At 47.8% G+C, this 17,969-nt stretch overlaps 1 protein-coding gene and 1 long non-coding RNA gene across 9 annotated transcripts in view; one reads left to right on the top strand and one right to left on the bottom strand.

Annotated features, from left to right (window-relative positions):
* Positions 1-3,913: 3,913 nt before the first annotated feature.
* The window catches only part of ZNF746 (zinc finger protein 746), a 26,229-nt gene continuing 12,173 nt past the window's right edge, over positions 3,914-17,969 (top strand). For 2 of the 8 annotated variants that reach the window (XM_023225488.2, XM_023225487.2), the window contains exons 1-4: positions 3,914-4,245; positions 7,213-7,512; positions 7,646-7,727; positions 9,056-9,169. In XM_023225488.2, coding sequence (XP_023081256.1) covers positions 4,222-4,245; positions 7,213-7,512; positions 7,646-7,727; positions 9,056-9,169 — 520 coding nt within the window. In that variant the 5' untranslated portion in view covers positions 3,914-4,221. Of the gene's footprint in view, positions 4,246-4,286; positions 4,925-6,663; positions 7,082-7,212; positions 7,513-7,600; positions 7,728-9,055; positions 9,170-17,969 lie in introns of those variants that run through there. The other 6 variants (XM_023225483.2, XM_023225482.2, XM_023225486.2 and 3 more) reach the window with 5 other exon arrangements.
* On the bottom strand, positions 5,530-6,676 carry LOC111551501. The gene is made up of 2 exons (XR_002734384.3): positions 5,922-6,676; positions 5,530-5,722 (listed from the first exon to the last, which is right to left on the bottom strand). It is a non-coding gene; the product is annotated as an uncharacterized LOC111551501 (long non-coding RNA).

Below are 17,969 nucleotides of genomic sequence, written 5' to 3'. Positions count from 1 at the left end.
CAGCCCCCATCTCACACCCTGAGAGGGGGATGAAGGAATGGTTCCCATTTCAGGAGCAAGAGAGGGGTCTTGAAACATCAAATAAAATTTTTACTGTGGTCAACAAATCAAAATAATCTTTTTAAATTAAAACAAGCACAGAAGTTTTATAAGGGAGACACGATTTACATGGACTGTTAAAGTATGACAATTCCTCACAACTTCTGGCTCACTGATGGCCATTTTAGGCAGCATCCAGACCCACAGGACATACTTTTCTCTGTACTCAAGGGCTCTGGTATAGAATATTTTTGAGGCGCTGGCCTCCAGCCAGCCAACCCCAGAGGACTGTGAGTCTCCCAGCTCCCAGCAGAAGAAGGAAAGGAGGTAGCTTCTCAGAGCCATGGCCCTGACCATCCCAATCTGCAAATTTCACTGAGGGATTCGAGGCAGGAACTTGGCACTGGCTCCACGGGAGAGACTCCAGGGTCGGCTGCAAGTTCTCCAGTACTTCACTACATCTAACCGCTGCAGGGTAATGCTCAAGGTGAGAGCACTCAGACAATGTAAGTGAAGTTCAGCTCGAGCAGACACCACCTGGAGCCCAAGGATGCCTGCTGCAATGCCTGGCCAACTTTCCCCCATGCCTTTGTATCTGTCAGGATAGTCTAGGTTAAGCTGTGAAACAAGCAACCCCCAAACCATGTTACAACAAAAAGTTTCATGTTCATGCTGTAAGGAGCTCATCATGGGTGGCTGGGGATTCCACTCAATGTCCCCTGCCTCCAGGATGCAGGCAAATACAGCACCCACCTCCTCAAATATTGCTGGGTTACCATAGTAGAGGGAAAGAAAAAACATCAGCCAGAACTTGTCACATGGTCCAAACCAGCCAGAAGAAACCAGGAAGTGCCATCCAGCCATGTTCCTCAAGGGAAACCAGCTGAAAATATTTAGTGGGCAGCAATGATTACCAATCTTTTTGAAAACCCCAAGCCTGAACTTTTAGGCTGTGTGCCTGGTCCCAGGGGAAAAGTTCAGGCCTAAGGGAGCAGCTGGAAAAGTAGAGGTCCATCTGTTCTGCTGTACCTGCTGAAGTATAGGAAGCACTCACAGGGGTGCGTGGATCAGTAGCCCCTACATCTACACAGTCTGCATGCAGTCTGAACACACACTTCCTGCCTTCCTGACGCCCTGAGTTGACATGTGGTCTCACGTTCTCCAGCCCTTCCAGGCTTCTTCTGGGTGTGTTGAAGATGCTTTATGATTTTTTTTCCGGGACTACTCAGCAGGAAGGTGGAGTCTGTACGGGCTGCAGAAGTATTAGAGCAGAGGAGGGGGATGATTCTCTGGACCACGGTTTATCACACCACACAGAGCAATCAATGAAGACTTGTACTAAATCATTACTTTATGTTGCCTAAACCTGCCCGGTACTAAGCACTGCAGGAAAGTCAAGAGAAATAAGATATAGTCCCTGTTCTCACGGAACTTATAATCCAAGAGGTGAGTTAGGACACTATTAGCTTGTATTGTAATTTTTTTCTCAATGCCAAAAGAATGGCACCGATAATAAAAATTATTAGAGTAGCTTGCTGCAGGCGTGATTGGCATGGAGAGACTTAATTGGAAGAATTAGACCATATGCTGGTCTGGAAAAGGTGTGAGAACTTTGGGTGGGCAAGAGGAGAGGGGAAAAGCCTGAGGAAAGGCACAGGAGTGGAAACTCTCATGCCAGCTTTTGACACCTGTGCCCACCATGGAGGGAAAGGCTTCGGAAGCCTCATATATCAATCCAAGGAGGTTTATCTTCATTCTTTTTGCAAATAGAGGCGGGAAGACCAGCACCAGAAATGCTTTGCAATAGATTCCTGTCTTCAGTGGAGGACAGAGCAACTCATCATTACCCTAACTTGGCTGTCTGCAGAGCCCCACCTTCACCCTTACCTCAACCCCTACAAGGAACTTGTTAAAAAGAGACTTTCTTTTAAAATAAGTTTTCTCCACAATACTCAGGACCCATCCCAAAGACATTCTGATTCAGTAGATATGAGATGGGATCCAGAAATTCATATCCTTCACAAGCTTCCCCAGAGACTAATGCAGCTGCTCTGAGAGTCAGGCTTGGAAATTACTACCTAGAGATGGCCCTGGCATATGCGACTCAGCCTGTCAAAAGTGGACTTTTTAAATTGCACACTAAAAATGTCTGTGTCTCTTATTTCTAATCACTGTATTTCTATTGCAGGTGCACTCTGCAACAGAATAAAACAGTTGGGTCCATTTGACCCAATGCCTTAGGGCTGTCCTGGAATACATTTTTTTTTCTTTTCTTTTCTTTTTTTAAGACAGTGTCTTGCTCTGTCGCCCAGGCTGGAGTGCAGTGGTATGATCTCCACTCACTGCAACCTCTGCCTCCTGGGTTCAAGCGATTCTCGTTCGTCAGCCTCCCCAGTAGTTGGGATTACAGGTGCGTGCCACCATGCCTCCCTAATTTTTTCTTTTTTCTTTTTTTAGTAGAGACGGGGTTTCACCGTGTTAGCTAGAATGGTCTCGTTCTCCTGACCTCGTGATCCGCCCGTCTCGGCCTCCCAAAGTGCTGGGATTACAGATTTGAGCCACCGCACCCGGCCGATTTTTTCTATTTTTAGTAGAGACAGGGTTTCGCCATGTTGCCCAGGCCGGTCTCAAACTCCTGAGCTCAGGCAATCCGCCCAACTTGGCCTCCCAACGTGTTAGAATTACAGGCGTGAGCCACCGCGCCCGGCCCTAAAATGCTGTATATCTTCCTGCCTCAATTTTTTTTTAGGCTGTCATCCAGCTCACACCTCTACTACCACCCTGTGGTCTGAAATGCTCTCTGCCAATTCTTCAAGATCCAGCTCAAATTTTATCAATTCTGTAAGGTCTGCCTTCTTTGAAAACGATTACAGATCTCTCACATATTTTTCTTGTCAGTGTGTGCTAGGCAGTTGGCTAGTCAGTCTTGGGGAATACACAGATGAGCAAGTCGTGTTCCTGAAAGGCAATGCGCCTCTGAAACTACGTAGGGGCCCGTCCAAGGCGCCCTCCTCCCACTGCTCTGGTTGGCCTCTTTAAGAACATTTAAATTTTTTCTCTCCTTGTTTAAAAATACTACCCTTGTTATGGAAAAACAAAAACATGAATTGGAAAAAATCAGAAAAGGCATAAAAACGGCCTGTGATCTATTAAAAGAAAACTACTGAGGCCATGTTGATATATATGCTTCCAAACTTTTCAAAACTATAATTATACATGTACACAGTATATAACGCTACATATGTCCTATATTGTTTTAAAATGTTATTTTTAAAACAAAGACAAGATCGTTCCGGACAGGCTTTTTCTCTTAAAATATCATGAACATCTGTCCCTACCAAGACCTTCACCGAAATACTTTTAAATGATGCTATTGCGTTCCACTGCTCATGCCCCTGAAAAATATTTACTGTAATAAACCCATTACAGAAAATGCTAGGTGGCTGCCTACTGGGGTTTACCGAACTATATTCCTGCTATTGAAAGTATTTATTCCATTTCAAACACAGATGGGCATGAGCTACATCTGTCTCCCCGCAAAATAGCCCAAACCTCCAGACCCAGGACCTCCGGCAGCAGAAGTGTCCCTGGGGCGGGGTAAGGGGAGCCGGGCCTCCCGGGGTCAGGGGGCCGCCCTGCCCGGAAGCCCGTGCTCGCCCGCGGGCGCGGCCAGGCGGGTCCCATGAGGGGGACCCTTTCGGTAACCGAATCCTCGGGGTGGGCCGCGGGGCCAGTGCAGTGACTCCCCCCGCGCTCCGCAGTCCGGCCGGGGTCGCGGGATCGGCCAGGGTCGCTAGGTCCTCCCGTCGGGCCCCGCGGGCGGGGCTGGGCGGGGCGGGGCGGGGCCGGGCCGCGGGCAGGCGGGCGCCGCGCCTGCCGTTCGCCTCTCGGGCTGCAGGTGGGGCTGTGCGGCCGCGCTGCCTCCAGGAAGCCTCACGGGCCTTCGTCGGCCGGGCCGCGGCGCCGGCTCCCAGGATGCAGTGTGGACCGGCCGGGCGCTGACGGAGGCGGCGCGACTGCGGGTGGCGCGGCGCGGCGCAGGGGTAGCCAGCGACGAGCGGCGGCAGAGGCAAGGCCAGGCAGGCGCCGCCTGCGGAGAGCACCGGGCGGCCGGGCCTGCGTGGTGCCGCGCACGGCGGCGGCGACGACTTCCTCTGGGCCCGGGCGGGACAGCGGAGGGCCATGGCCGAGGCGGTCGCGGCTCCGGTAAGGGCAACCCGCGCGCGCACGGACTCGCGGCCTGGGGGCCCCGGGCGGCCCGGGCCCGGCACACGGCGCCGCAGGCCCTGGGGAGGGGTTCCGGGGTCCGGACCGGACCACAGGGCCTGGGGCTCCCGCGAATGGGGCGCGGGGTCCGCCGGGGCCTACCGCGCCCGTCGGCCGGGTCCCCACTCTGAGCCGAGCCAGAGCGCTGGCGAAACGGTTGTCCCCGCGCCGGGGCCATCCCACGCCAAGTTCTTTTGGCCCTCCGGGGCTTCCTGCCCCCGCCCCAGCCGCTGTCCCCTCCTTCTGGGTGCCCCCCCCCACCCGCGGCTCCTTTCTCTGCCTGGCGCTCCGCCTGTAGGTCCTTCTCCATCTCCCCCGCAGCGGCCTGGTGGCACCTGGGAGGTGTCCAGCTTCGAATCCACATACACCGACACCCACTACGTGCCCAGCTCCCCGGGGTCGGCTCGGAAGGGAATATAGAGCCAGGCACTTGAACAAGCCCTGTTGAGGCGTTAGTCTGTCCTCACAGCAAGCCTGTCGGGTGGGTACTGGTGTTAATCTCTGTCATACAAAAGAAAATCCTAGGGCCTAGAGAAGTTAACTTGCCCAGGATTACCCAGCTGGAAAGTGTGAAAAAAGACACACAGTGGCTCCGTGTATTCAAGGACCAAGCAGACAGGTACGCAGGCAATAATCGTGCAAAACAGAAAGGGGTGAGTGCTGGCGCCCAGGTGGAAGCTTGCGGGAGGCTCCCGGGGAAGGAGTGTCAGGGGGCCGCCTGGTACCGCTGTCCACCCCTCCTGGCCTGATGCTCTGCGCCTCTGTGATTTGAGCCCGGCTTTTAAGGAAGGCTAGGATTTCAGGCCCAGCTAGACCCGTAGTGCTTTCAGGGAGGGAGGAGTGCCTGGGCAAAGGCGCAGAGAGACGGGACAGTGCAGGGCGTGTTCAGGAACAGAAAGGAGTCCATGAACCTGGAGAAGGTGGTCTTGGTTTGGAGGCAGTGGGAAAGGAGTCCGCAGAGAGAGACTAGGAAGGAGCCTGCATGGCTGGACTTCATCCTGCGGGTGAGGGATCCGGCTCCTCTTACCATCAGCTCCTCTCAAGCAAAGAGTTTCAGCTCCCCTGGCAGGAGTCTAAGGACAGCCCCACATACTCCAGCCACCTGTCAGTAAGAAGCTGGGCTGGAGTGAGCAGCGCACAGTCGCCACCTCCCACCACATGGTGCAAAGGCCTTGCACGGGGCTTCCTGGCCCCATCAGAATTGTAAGAAAACCGTGCACCTTGTTGTCCATGAGTAAAATACTAATATTTTCTTAATAAAGTAGTTTATGCAGAGATCCCTTTCATGCCACACAAAGACCGTAATAATGCATGTGGAGGATGGGGAGGATTTCAGTGGATGGGGAGCTGGTGACCAGTTGAAAAGAAGCTTCTGGAGTAAACTCTTGGTGTCTGGGATCACGTGACAGGGATTGATCTGAGAAAGGAGAGGTGAGGGAAGGAACAGTGGCCTTAGGTGGAGGATGGACTCAAGCCCAGAACCAAGCCAGCCCACCCAGCTGCTGTGGCACCACCTACTACTTAAGAGCAAGACTCCCACTGCATTGGGGTTTTCGCCTAGAAACAGTTCAGCTTGTCCAGAACCTCCCAGCCTTGAAGACCCTTTAGAGTCCTACCTTGTTTGGGTCCTGCTTCCCTCCAAATAGTCTCTTCAGCACTGTCCTAGACAAGTTTTTTTCTGCCTCTGCTCAAACTCTCCTTTTGTCTGTTTTTTGAGGTGTCCGTCCACATTCTAGTTCTCAGTGACTTTCTCTAAGTTAATCCACATTGGTTTCTAGTAGCCACTTATTCATTTTGAAAATAGTCACCGACCTTTTGTTGAGGAATTATTTTGCAGAATGTTGTAAGGAGGCGTTGATCCTCAGGTCCCGATACCAAGAGCGTCTCTCTGCCCTGTAGGTCCCACATTCAGATGTAGGTGGCTCAAACAGTCCAGCTCCCTACCCAAGGCAAAATGTGCCCATTCTTCCTTTTCCCAGCTGCCGGTCACTGATACACCATGTAAACATTTCCAGTGACAGGGAAGCCCCTCATCTCTAATTAAGATGGTTGCTGCCCATATACAAGTCTAACTTTATGGCATATGTCCATTTTCCTCACCAGACTGCAGGGTATGTCACTGTTCCTGGTACAGCTACAAAAATGTCGGAGGCCATCATTTTTACCTTGAGCGGGTGGGAATTGGGAAAGAGAAAGAATCTTGTATGGCTCATGCAGTGTCAAAAAACTCTGGACTGATGGAGATTTGATGTCATGGGGATTTCAGCTTGTGGGGGAGGGGCAGATGGGAAGGTGACAAAATGTGACTATCCTGGGGGAAGAGAAACTGGCCATTATATTTTTATGTTTATTAAAAGGGGACATGAGATGTTTAAAAAAAAAAAAGAAAGAAAGAAATTGAGCAATACTCTTGTTTGTGCCGTTTCAGTGAACCAGCTGTTTTTTTTGCTGGGTCATCATCAGTAGACAGTTCCTGTGTAATCAGGAGGGGAGGTGCAGGCTGGGCTCTAGTAAATCTGCAGTTTACCATTTCTCCACTAAAATGCTCAGCAATGCTAAGTCACTGTTTACACAGCAAAATTGCACTGGGTACCTGCCATGTGTCAAGGACTGTGGTATGAAAAGATGCAATACCATGTTCAGGGAGCCCACAGTATAGGCGTGGGTAGGAAATTACTGTGTAGGGTGGTAAGCGCCGTGAGAAGGGTCTGCACTGTGCTGCAGAGGCCTGGAGTAAAGGCACCCACCCAGACATAGACCTAACATACCCAAACAGGTGATTGCCAGCCTGAGGTCTGGCATGTGGTACAGGATAGCCCCACTTGTCCACACATATTAGTGAGAGAGGGGCTCAATGAAGTCAGTGGGTGGAAAGAATGATGCCGGTGTCTTTTTTGTTTCTCAAAGATTTCCCCGTGGACGATGGCAGCCACGATTCAGGCCATGGAGAGGAAGATTGAATCGCAGGCTGCTCGCCTGCTTTCCCTAGAAGGTCGAACTGGGATGGCCGAGAAGAAGCTGGCCGATTGTGAGAAGACAGCTGTGGAGTTCGGGAACCAGCTGGAGGGCAAGTGGGCCGTGCTAGGGACCCTGCTGCAGGAGTACGGGCTGCTGCAGAGGCGGCTGGAGAACGTGGAGAACCTGCTGCGCAACAGGAACTTCTGGATCCTGCGGCTGCCCCCGGGCAGCAAGGGGGAGTCCCCCAAGGTAGCCCTGGGATTCCTTGGGGTTGGGGAGGTCAAACGGCCAAACCTGTGAGTGTGTGGGTGAGCGAGTGTGACACTTGTGGTTCTAGGTGCCCGTGACGTTTGATGATGTGGCCGTGTATTTCTCCGAGCAGGAGTGGGGCAAGCTGGAGGACTGGCAGAAGGAGCTCTACAAGCACGTGATGAGGGGCAACTACGAGACACTGGTCTCCCTGGGTAAGACCTGACACTCATTTCTCTGTTAAATGGGATTTTGCAAGTCCTCAAACTTCTCCCTCCACGTAGTTGTTTTCATGACAGTAATATGTAAATCACCAAAAACACTGTTGACCTTGCAAGTTGTTATCTGTTGTGAAAGATGAGCCCTGGGTGATGGAGTTAAAAGCTTCCTTCTCCCTGTGTTGAGTTTCCCAGAACGCCAGGCTGGGAAAGGCGGTGGCTTCTCTCCTACGCAGGCCCAGGGTGTGGACCTTTCTGTTCTTGCTGACTTGGAGCAGGAAGGCCCCTTCTGCTCTCAGATCCAGTATGTAGTTGACTCACATTAGAGAAAGACTCTTTCTTTCAGTCTTCTCCTACAAACATGCGTGGCTCTTATGGCGACGTGCCTCGAGGTCAGTGGAGAACATGGGCAGACGGTGCTGCTTGCAGCAGACATTTTCTTCACGCCTCAGAACTTTGCTTCCCTCAGCCCCTGGGGCTACTGCTGCTCTCCTTGTTTGATCCTGCCCAGGAAGGGCCTGCACTCTGTTTCTTCCTGGGCTGATTTCCTCTTCCCGATGGTTTCTGTGTGACCCTGGAGCCGAGGGCAGCGAGGCCTGTTAGAGAGGACAGGAGCAGGTGCAGATGTGAGGTTATGTTTTGTCAGCACAAGTGCAGTGCTGTTTAACGTGCGTGCTCTGCAGCAGTTTCTTCACCCCAGCACTGTTGACATTTGGGACCAGGTGATTCTGTGTGTCAGGGGCCATCCTCTGTATTGTAGGATGTTCAGCACCATTTCCTGGCCTCTACCGTCCAGATGCCAATCACCTTTCCCCCAGCCCTGGGCACGACAACCAGAACTGTCTCCAGACTTTGCCAAATGTCCCCTGGGAAGCAAAATTTCCTGTGGTTGGAAGCTCCTGCTCTGTGACAATCAAGAGATTTTGTTTCGGCCGGGCGCGGTGGCTCAAGCCTGTAATCCCAGCACTTTGGGAGGCCGAGACGGGCGGATCACGAGGTCAGGAGATCGAGACCATCCTGGCTAACCGGTGAAACCCCGTCTCTACTAAAAAATACAAAAAACTAGCCGGGCGAGGTGGCGGGCGCCTGTAGTCCCAGCTACTCCGGAGGCTGAGGCAGGAGAATGGCATAAACCCGGGAGGCGGAGCTTGCAGTGAGCTGAGATCCGGCCACTGCACTCCAGCCTGGGCGACAGAGCGAGACTCAGTCTCAAAAAAAAAAAAAAAAAAAGAGATTTTGTTTCTAGACCATGGTTGGTTTTCCGGGCTGACTGTCGCCAGCTCTGACTGGAACATGGCAAAAACTAACTTTCTGTCTTTCCTCAGACTACGCCATCTCCAAGCCCGAGGTCCTCTCCCAGATTGAACAAGGGAAGGAGCCCTGCAACTGGCGCCGCCCTGGCCCCAAGATTCCAGATGTTCCTGTGGACCCGAGTCCAGGTAAGGGCTGGGAGAAGGCCAGGGAGGCATCAGGTGATGTACGGGAAACAGAGATGGGAAGGCCAGAAAGTGTGTGATCTTTCCAGGGAGAGCCGAGGAGAAACAGGAAACTTATAGGTTTTATGTCTGAGTTTTTTATAGTTGAGTTTTAATCTCTAACTTACTCAGCTAATGCTCCAGAAATGAACACTTTCTAACAGGTGGCAAACCTAATCTTTGAGGAAGAGACAAAGGCAGGGGACAGGATGAGGGGAGGGAGAGGAGGACACTGAGAGGGAAGGCAAGAGCATAGTTGACCCTTGAACAACCCAGGGACCAGGGGCACTAGCCCTGGTCCCACCCAGCCAAAAATCTACATATAACTTTTGACTCTCCAAAAAGTTTACTAATAGTCTCCTATTGACCAGAAGCCTTATTGATAATACAAACAGTCAATAACACATATTCTGTATGTTCTATGTGTTACAAAGTGTATACTTACAATAAGCTAGGGAAAAGAAAATGTTACTAGGAAAATCATAAGGAAAAGAAAATAGGCTGGGCGTGGTGGCTCACACCTGTAATCCCAGCACTTTAGGACGCCGAGGCAGGCAGATCACGAGGTGAGGAGATCAAGACCATCCTGGCTAACATAGTGAAACCCCGTCTCTACTAAATATACAAAAAATTAGCTGGGTGTGGTGGCGGGTGCCTGTAGTCCCAGCTACTCGGGAGGCTGAGGCAGGAAGAGTGGCGTGAACATAGGAGGCGGAGCTTGCAGTGAGCCGAGATTGTACCACTGCACTCCAGCCTGGGCGACAGAGCAAGACTCTGTCTCAAAAAAAAAAAAAAAAAGATATTTACTACTCATTAAGTGGAAGTGAGTCATCATAAAGGTCATCCTCATTGTCATCTTCAGATTGAGTAGACTGAAGGAAGAGGAGGGGTTGGTCTTGCTGTCTCAGGCGTGGCAGAGGCAGAAGAAAATCCACTTAGAAGTGGGCCTGCATAGTTCAAACCCATGTTGTTCAAGGTCAGCTGTATATTGACAACAGAATTAATTCAAAGCTTTGCAAAGAGTCAGCCTTGCCTCAAAGAACCAACCTTAATTTAAACCCATAGCAGTTGTAGAACATACACCCATTGGTCAGCCTTGTGGTTCAGTATGATTAGAAGCACACATTTATTTAAGGTGAATCTGGTTACCAGAAATCAGTGTCTCAGATTTCCCTGGAGCCAGTCAGCACCTTTGAAAGTTAAGGAAAGGACAGGTGGACACAGGAGAAAAACCAAATTCCGAAAGTGAAGACCTGCTGGGTCATTTGACCACGGAGACCACATCTCTGCAAGGCTCGACCCCTGATTCCTCCAGGAGACCCGCCCTTGACCATCCCACCTGCCTTGGTTTTCCCTTTCGCCTGACACTGAGAAAGGTGGTGTTCCGCAGAGGCCCTCCTGTACTGCACTTGTGTGAAATTAAATGCATCCCCCATGTTCGTCATCTCATCTCAGTCAGATTTGCACTTTCCTAAGGGCAGAAGCATGTTCCGAGCTGGGCGCTTTGCCAGTCGTCATCAGGATACTGACAGTTTAGTTCTACAGATGTATTTGGAGAATTTTCTAGGTGTCAAGGACAGTGCTGAATGCTAGAGGACAGAAATACGGCTGAGAACACATACTATTGGGCTGGAAAAGAGAGTTACAACCCATGCATGTCCAGCTTCCTAGCCTGGGTGGGAGGTTCTGGGTGGGTGGGTTTCGTTGTATTCACACCGTGTGTGGAGGCTTCCCTCACTTCCACAGCATCATTAAACGAGAGTAAAGAGGGTCCTCGAAATATGCTGGTTACAGGTAAGACACTGTAACACTCTCTAGCTGCATCGTTTGATGTTCAGCAACTCTACCTGAATGGTGGCCTCTACCCACCATTAGACAAGATGAGTAGACACAAACTCCACTGTCCACCTTGAGCCTGTTGGCAGGGATTCTGTGTGGCCTTTCTCTCTCTCCCCTTTGTCTGAGAAGCCAGGACTCCCAGCTCATCCCTTGCCACATTTGGCCTTGCCCATCCCTTGTGAGACCTCACCTCCCCTTCTCCTCACCTCCTGTACATCCCTCCACTGAACCTTGTGGGATTCAGGGCTCAGCAGACCACGCAGGTCCTGAGTGCTCCCTGCTCGGACTGAGCTCCAGGAGACTGCAGCCCTCTGAGTGCTTGTCATCCTCTTCCCTGCCTCCCTCTGAGCCCAGGCCCACCGGGGACAGGGTCCTGACCCCTCAGATTGTGCCTCTGCCAGCCTCAATCCCTGTCTAGAGACCCTGCCTTTGGGTCTCAGGCCTTGTCTTTTTGCTGCTTCTGCAGACCTTCCCTCTCTTCTTGTCACTCTTCCTGCCCTCAGTCTTGGCCATGGCAGCCTCCATGCGGATGGTCCTGTGCCCCCTGCACCCATCCCACGGCCATCCGTGACTGTGATGACGGTGACTGCACCACACCCACCATCTCCATCTCCAGCACACCACTCCCCGGCCGCCTCCTGCCGTCCCTTCAATTCCCTGTCTGGTGTCCTGATTCCAGCAATTTCCAGTCCTTTAAGACCTGCAAGCCATCAGCCCTGCTGCCTTTTCACTGCCCTAGCTCATCCTCATTTCCCTCCATGCCCACCACTGTGGTTCCCCCTTGCACACAGCCTCAGCGCTCTTACCCGTTTTGGTCATTGTATCCACCTGTGAAATCCACTGGTGTTCTGCACCTGCAGCCAAGCAGCTGCACGTGACTGCAGAGAACCAGGTAAGCTGGCTGCTGGTGTCACATGACATTCACGACCAGCAACTTCAGTGGGCACTCTGCCACACTGTCACACTGTGTCTCCTTAGCCCAGGGGCAAGCAAACTGTGGCTGAGGGCCAAACCTAGCTCATCTGTTTGTGTATCGTGCACAACTGAGAATAGTTTTACATTTTAACCCTTTTTTTTTTAATTATAGAGAAACACACCACTCGCACAGCCCTCCCCATGCCGTCTGCCTGCACCTGTGCCCCCTTCTCTGCCTTCACTCCTGTGACTGCTAAACTGTCAGCCCTCCAGCCAAAGTTCTCCTTCAATCTGGCACCAGATCCCACCTCATGCCACCGTCTCAAGGGCAACACATGCAATCATGCCTTGACCTCTACCCCTGCAGCCCCTGCCTGCTTCTCTGCTCCCCTTTGTGGCAGAGCCCCTCGGGGACATCTGCGCTTGCTGTTTCCTGCCCCTTCCCTCCCACTCTGTTACCTCTTCCACCAAAACCTCTCCAACCTTCGTTACCAGGGCCCTCCATGGTGCTGAAAGGTCTGTCTTCTTACTTGGCCTTGTCCCCTCTACTCTGCCACCTGGGCCCATTATCTACTGCTAAGGTTGTCACCAGCCCCTTTCCTCCTGCTCTGATCCCCCAGAGTCTCATCTCAGCCCAGCAGAGTGATCCCTTTTAGACCCAAGTCGGACGCAAGTCCTGGCTTTCCATCTGACCCGCACCATCAGCTCACCTCCTCCACTTTTCTCTCACTCTGCCCAGCTGCACCATCCACGTTGCTGTCCCCTCTGCCCTGTGCCAAGGCCTTCGCAGTGCCCTCTACTGGGAGTGCTCCTTAGGCAGGTCCCACCTGCAGGCCTTTCCTGTCATTGGTACTGCAGCCCCTCCCCACCCAGGACTCCGGGCCTCTTCTCCTGCTTTGGGTCTTCTGTGTCAGACAGCGTCACGTCATATATATGTTTCCTATTTATACATTCATCATATGTCAGGTCTCCATTAGAATGTCAATTTCAAAAGTAGAAAGATTTTTATCTGTTTAATCATTCTAGGAACCTAGAATATTGCCTAGTACAGAGTAGGAATTCAGTAATTCAATAACTATTTGTTGAATGTATGCTGTTTCAAAATTTAAAACGTGTGTGTGTGTGGTGTGTGTGTGTGTGAAATAATGTATTTCTGATACCATTTAAATCCCTTTTTAGGTCTCCCAGGCCTCCCTAGGGCAACCCCTTGTCCTGAATTTTCTGTGTTTATTCTTCCTATCCACATTTTAAAACGTCTGCTGTATACTTTGGTAGCTGTAAACAATATATAGTATGGTTTTTTTTGTGTTCTGAAAAATTACATAGATGTTGTTATATTTATCACTCATTATTCTTATTTCAGACGTATCCATGTTGATACATGTAGATCAAGTTCATTCCTTTTAACAGATGGTTAATATTCCAGAAGCAACTATATTGTAATTTATTTTCCATTCCTCCACTGATTGGCACTTAAGCTTTTTCTGATTGTTCACTCTCACAAGCGATACTGTAGTGAGCGTTCTTGCGCCTGTTTCTTTGTGCCCCTGTGGGGATGTTACTCCAGGAAACAGATCCAGCAGTGGCCTCACCACATCGTAGGCTTGATTTCACCTTTTCTGCTACTGTATGGCCCTCCTCCCGGTACCCAGTGCCAACAGGTGCTCCTAGAACTTGCTTCCTAACATCTTTGCCCATTTTCCATAATTACATTTTTGCCAACCTGATGGGGGTGAGGTGGCCTCTCGTTTCAACTTGTATTTTCCCTACTGTTAGTGAATATGTGCACCCTTTTTATATGATTATTTGGCTGCTTCTCCAGTGAATTGTCTTCTGTTTTTCTGTTGAGATATTCTTCATTTTCTTATTGATTCAGGGCTTCTTTGTGTGTGTTCTAGATACGAATCCTTTGTCTCTTATTTGCATTACAAACATTTTCTCCATGTCGGTGGTAGGTCTTTTAACGCTGTAGTTCTTGTATGCAAGTTTTCACTGTTGAATCAGAGTCAAACATGTCAGTCTTTTCCTTTATGATCTGTGCTTTTTCTGTAGTAAGAGATCTTTGCTTGCCTCACTCAAGGTCAGAAAGATATTCTCTCTTTTTTTATAAATTTTTAAAAGTTTTGCTTTTCAAATTTAAGTCTTTAATTTATCTAGAATTAAAATATGCGTAGCTTGCAAGGGAGGGTTTCAGTTTTTCCTCCAACATCGATGGTCTGATTTACCAACAAAGTTTGCTGAATGTGTTAGCTTTTCTTCACTGATTTGTGATGCGATTCTGTCCTGAGGCAGTTTCTGCATGTGCACAAGGCTGTTTCTGGGTGCTTTCTTCTGTGTCATTGGTCTATTTGTCAGTCTCTGCACCAACACCTTGCTCTTTTAGCTTCATAATAAGCCTTGATATCTAGTAGACTAATTCTTCTCTACTTGTTGTTCCAAAAATTGTCTTGGCTATTCTTGGATCTTTGTTCTTTTATATGAATTTTGGGATCTGTATCTCAAGTTCCTAAGAAAATCCTGTTGGAAATTTGATCGGAACTGCATTTACTTTACAGTCTAATTTCTGGAGAATCGCTCTCATGACATTAGCCTTTCTAATAACTGGAAGACTCATTTATTGAAGGCTTGCTTCTATGTGCTTGAGTAAGATTTTACAGTTTTCTCCTGATAGTTGTTTTTCATTATAAATGGGAGTTTTACAGTTTATTACATGTATTAATAGTTATTGCAGGTGTACAGGTATGCTGTTGACTTTCATTTAAAAAAAATCTTGCTCTCATGTCTAATGGTTTGTTTCTTTATATTGTCTTGGATTTTTTATGTAGAGTATTATATCCCCTACAAATCATACAAAGATTGTGTCTGCTTTTTAACTTTTTATAACTTTATTTTTCTTGTTTAGCAGTTTGACTAGGACATTGTTGAATAGCAGCAGTGATAGTGGCATCCACACAGTGATAGTGGCATCCTGTCTGTGGACAAGATATATTTCTAGAGTTTTAGCCTTAAGTATGATTTTTGCCTTTGGCTTTTGAAAATAATGTCGAAGACATTTCTTTCTAACCGGGCTACCCAAAAGTTTTTATTGCAAACAAGTGTTACATTGTATCAGATGCTTTCCTTTTTAAAAATATTGTGTCTTGTTTCTTTAAAAACAGCAGTCCCCAACCTTTTTGGCACCAGAGACCAGTTTTATGGAAGACAATTTTTCCACCGATGGGGGGCCAGGAGGATGGTTTGGGGATGAAACTGTTCCATCTCATAAGAAAAGAGTGTGACCCAGACCCCTCGCATGCACAGTTCAATATAGAGTTTGCGCTGCTGTGAGACTCTAATGCCACCACTGATCTGACAGGAGGCATAGCTCAGTCGGTAATGCCAGCGATGGAGAGTGGCCATAAATACAGATGAAGCTTCACTTGCTCGTCTTCCACCCACCCCCTGCTGTGCAGTCCAGGTTCCCCAGGGCATGGGGACCCCTGTTTTACAACATTGTTACTGTGTATTATACATAACAACAAACAAAATATATACAGAACAAAATTCATATGACATTTAGAGATTAGTAGTAAACCCCTATTCGCAACACCCAGCATGAGAGAAACCCTGCAGCTTGAACCTCCTGGACCCCCGTCCTTCCCTGATCACACCCCTTCCTTCCTTTTATAGTGTACATAAACTGGAAATTCAGAAATAGAGTCCCTTGCCTTTCTTTACATTTTTATTCTCTCAGTATGTATCCTAAGTAATACATTTGGTTTTAGCTGCTTTTGAACTTTTTATAAATGGAATCATACCACATATGTTCTTCCTTAACCTGGTTTTCTCATTTGCCGTTATGTTTTTGAGAGCCATCTATGTTAATGAGCTGTAGCTCATTCATTTTCATGATTTTCAGCACTTTACAGTTTTGTATTTTATGACCATAACACAATGTATTTATTCCTTCTACTGTTGGTGGGTGTTCGTGTTGTTTCTTTTTTTTTTTTTTTTTTTTTTAGCTGTTTTTGCTGTTGTGAACATTCTTATGCATATGTAAAAGTTTCTCTAGGTGTAGATCCAGGAGTGGAACTGCTGGGCCATAGGAAAGAAGAGACACGTGTTCAAACTTTTCCAGGTGATGTCAAGTGGGGATACCGGCTGGTATTCCCAGGAGGGCCTGGGGGTTCCAATCACACCTTATCCTCACCAGCCTGGGAAATGCTTTTTATTTCTGCCCATTTGGTGTGAGGAAAATGGTTTAAAATTTATGGTTTAAAACTTGGATTTTCCTAATTAATGAGATTGAACATTACATCCTCTATTTGTGAGCTATTTGTCCTTCCTCTTCTGTGAAATGTGTGTTTATGTCTTCTGTGCATTTTTTTAAGTTGTGTTTTGTTGATAGAGTCTTGCTCTGTTGCTCAGGCTAGAGTGCAGTGGTGCAATCTTGGCTCACTACAACCTCCGCCTCCTGGGTTCAAGTAATTCTCCTGCCTCAGCCTCCCAAGTAGCTGGGTATACAGGTGGGCATCACCACGCCCAGCTAATTTTTGTATTTTTAGTAGAGACAGTGTTTCACCATGTTGGCCAGACTGGTCTTGAACTCCTGACCTTAAGTGATCTCTGCCTGTCTCGGCCTCCCAAAATGCTGTGATTACAGGCAAGAACCACTGTGCCTGGCCTGTAAATGTTCTTTACGTATTCTAAATATTAATCTTTTTGTCAACTATGTGTGTTGCTGTTATCTTTTCCATTTGTAGTATATTTTAAAGAAGAGATGCTTTTCATTTTAAAGTACTTAGATTTACTAGTCTTTCCTTTATGGTTTATCCTTTTTGTGCCTTAAACAATTAAGAAATGTTTACGTTCTTCAATGCTGTAGCGCACCAGTGCACCTTCTCATATTTCCTACTAAGGGTTTTCAGAGTTCATCTTTCATGTTCAAGTTCTTCATCCTTCAGAAATGGACTTTTGTGGTGCTCTGAGGTGGAGACCCTGCTTCTTTTTCACTGCACTTTGGCTCTTCTTTCCCTTTGCTCTTTCAGATAAACCCTCAAATTGCCTTACCAAGTTCCATGAAAAATTCCAGTTGGGGTCATGGTTGCAATTGCATTCCATCTATTAACATTTTGGAGAGAATTGACACTTTTACTATATTCAGTCATGTTACCTGTGAATGCCCTAAGTCTCTCCATTTGGTTTGTCTATAATGTCGCAATGAAGTTTTATATTTATATTAAAGTCTTGGACATATTTTATTAGCTATATATTCCTAGGTTCTTTTTTAAAAAAAAAAAAATCACTTTTGTCGGTGCTATCTTTTTTTTAAATTGTTATTTTCTGTTTGTTGCTGCTGGGGACTTGAGGGCAGAGAATACCCCTCTCTAAATGCTTTTTCTCCCGTCACAAGAGCTCATTCCAATGTCTCTGCCCTTTATGCAGAATTATGCCTTGAATTATCCGTAATGAAAATAGCTTAGCCTCACCTGTCTTCCTCTTTTTGTTTTGTTTCTGTGTTTGTTAAGACCCTTGATAAGGAAGAAAAATTGTAATTGATAGGCTTTCTCAAAAACCTCACAGATTAATATATAAAAATGCAGTTGTCTTTCATTTATTTAACGATCTAGGAACCCTACTAAAATTCCCATTAATGCTAATAACCTTTCTATTGTCTAATCATTCTCAGATTTTCTGAAAAGTTAATCATATCTATGAGTAATAATTTCTTTTTAAATATTTATGGGGTTTTTTTCTTGTTTTATTGTGTTGACTGAGAACTCCCAGAAAATCCTTAAATAGAAATGATGATACCAGGTATCCTATTGGTTCATTATTTTAAAGAGAACACTTTTTAACTTTTCACATTGAGTATAATATTTGCTAAAGATTTTGTTTACAAATATCCTTTATCTGGCTAAAGAAGTTTCCTTTGTCTGTGGTTGGCTAGGTGTTTCTAACAGTAATGACTTGAATTTTATATAATTTCTTTTGGTATCCATTGAGATGATTATGCGTTTGTTTTTTTTTT

The sequence above is a fragment of the Piliocolobus tephrosceles genome, chromosome 8 (genome assembly GCF_002776525.5).
Source record: "Piliocolobus tephrosceles isolate RC106 chromosome 8, ASM277652v3, whole genome shotgun sequence".
Lineage (NCBI taxonomy): Eukaryota > Metazoa > Chordata > Mammalia > Primates > Cercopithecidae > Piliocolobus > Piliocolobus tephrosceles.
The sequence above is the reverse complement of the archived record's forward strand: the minus strand, read 5'-3'. Positions and strand labels throughout refer to the sequence as shown.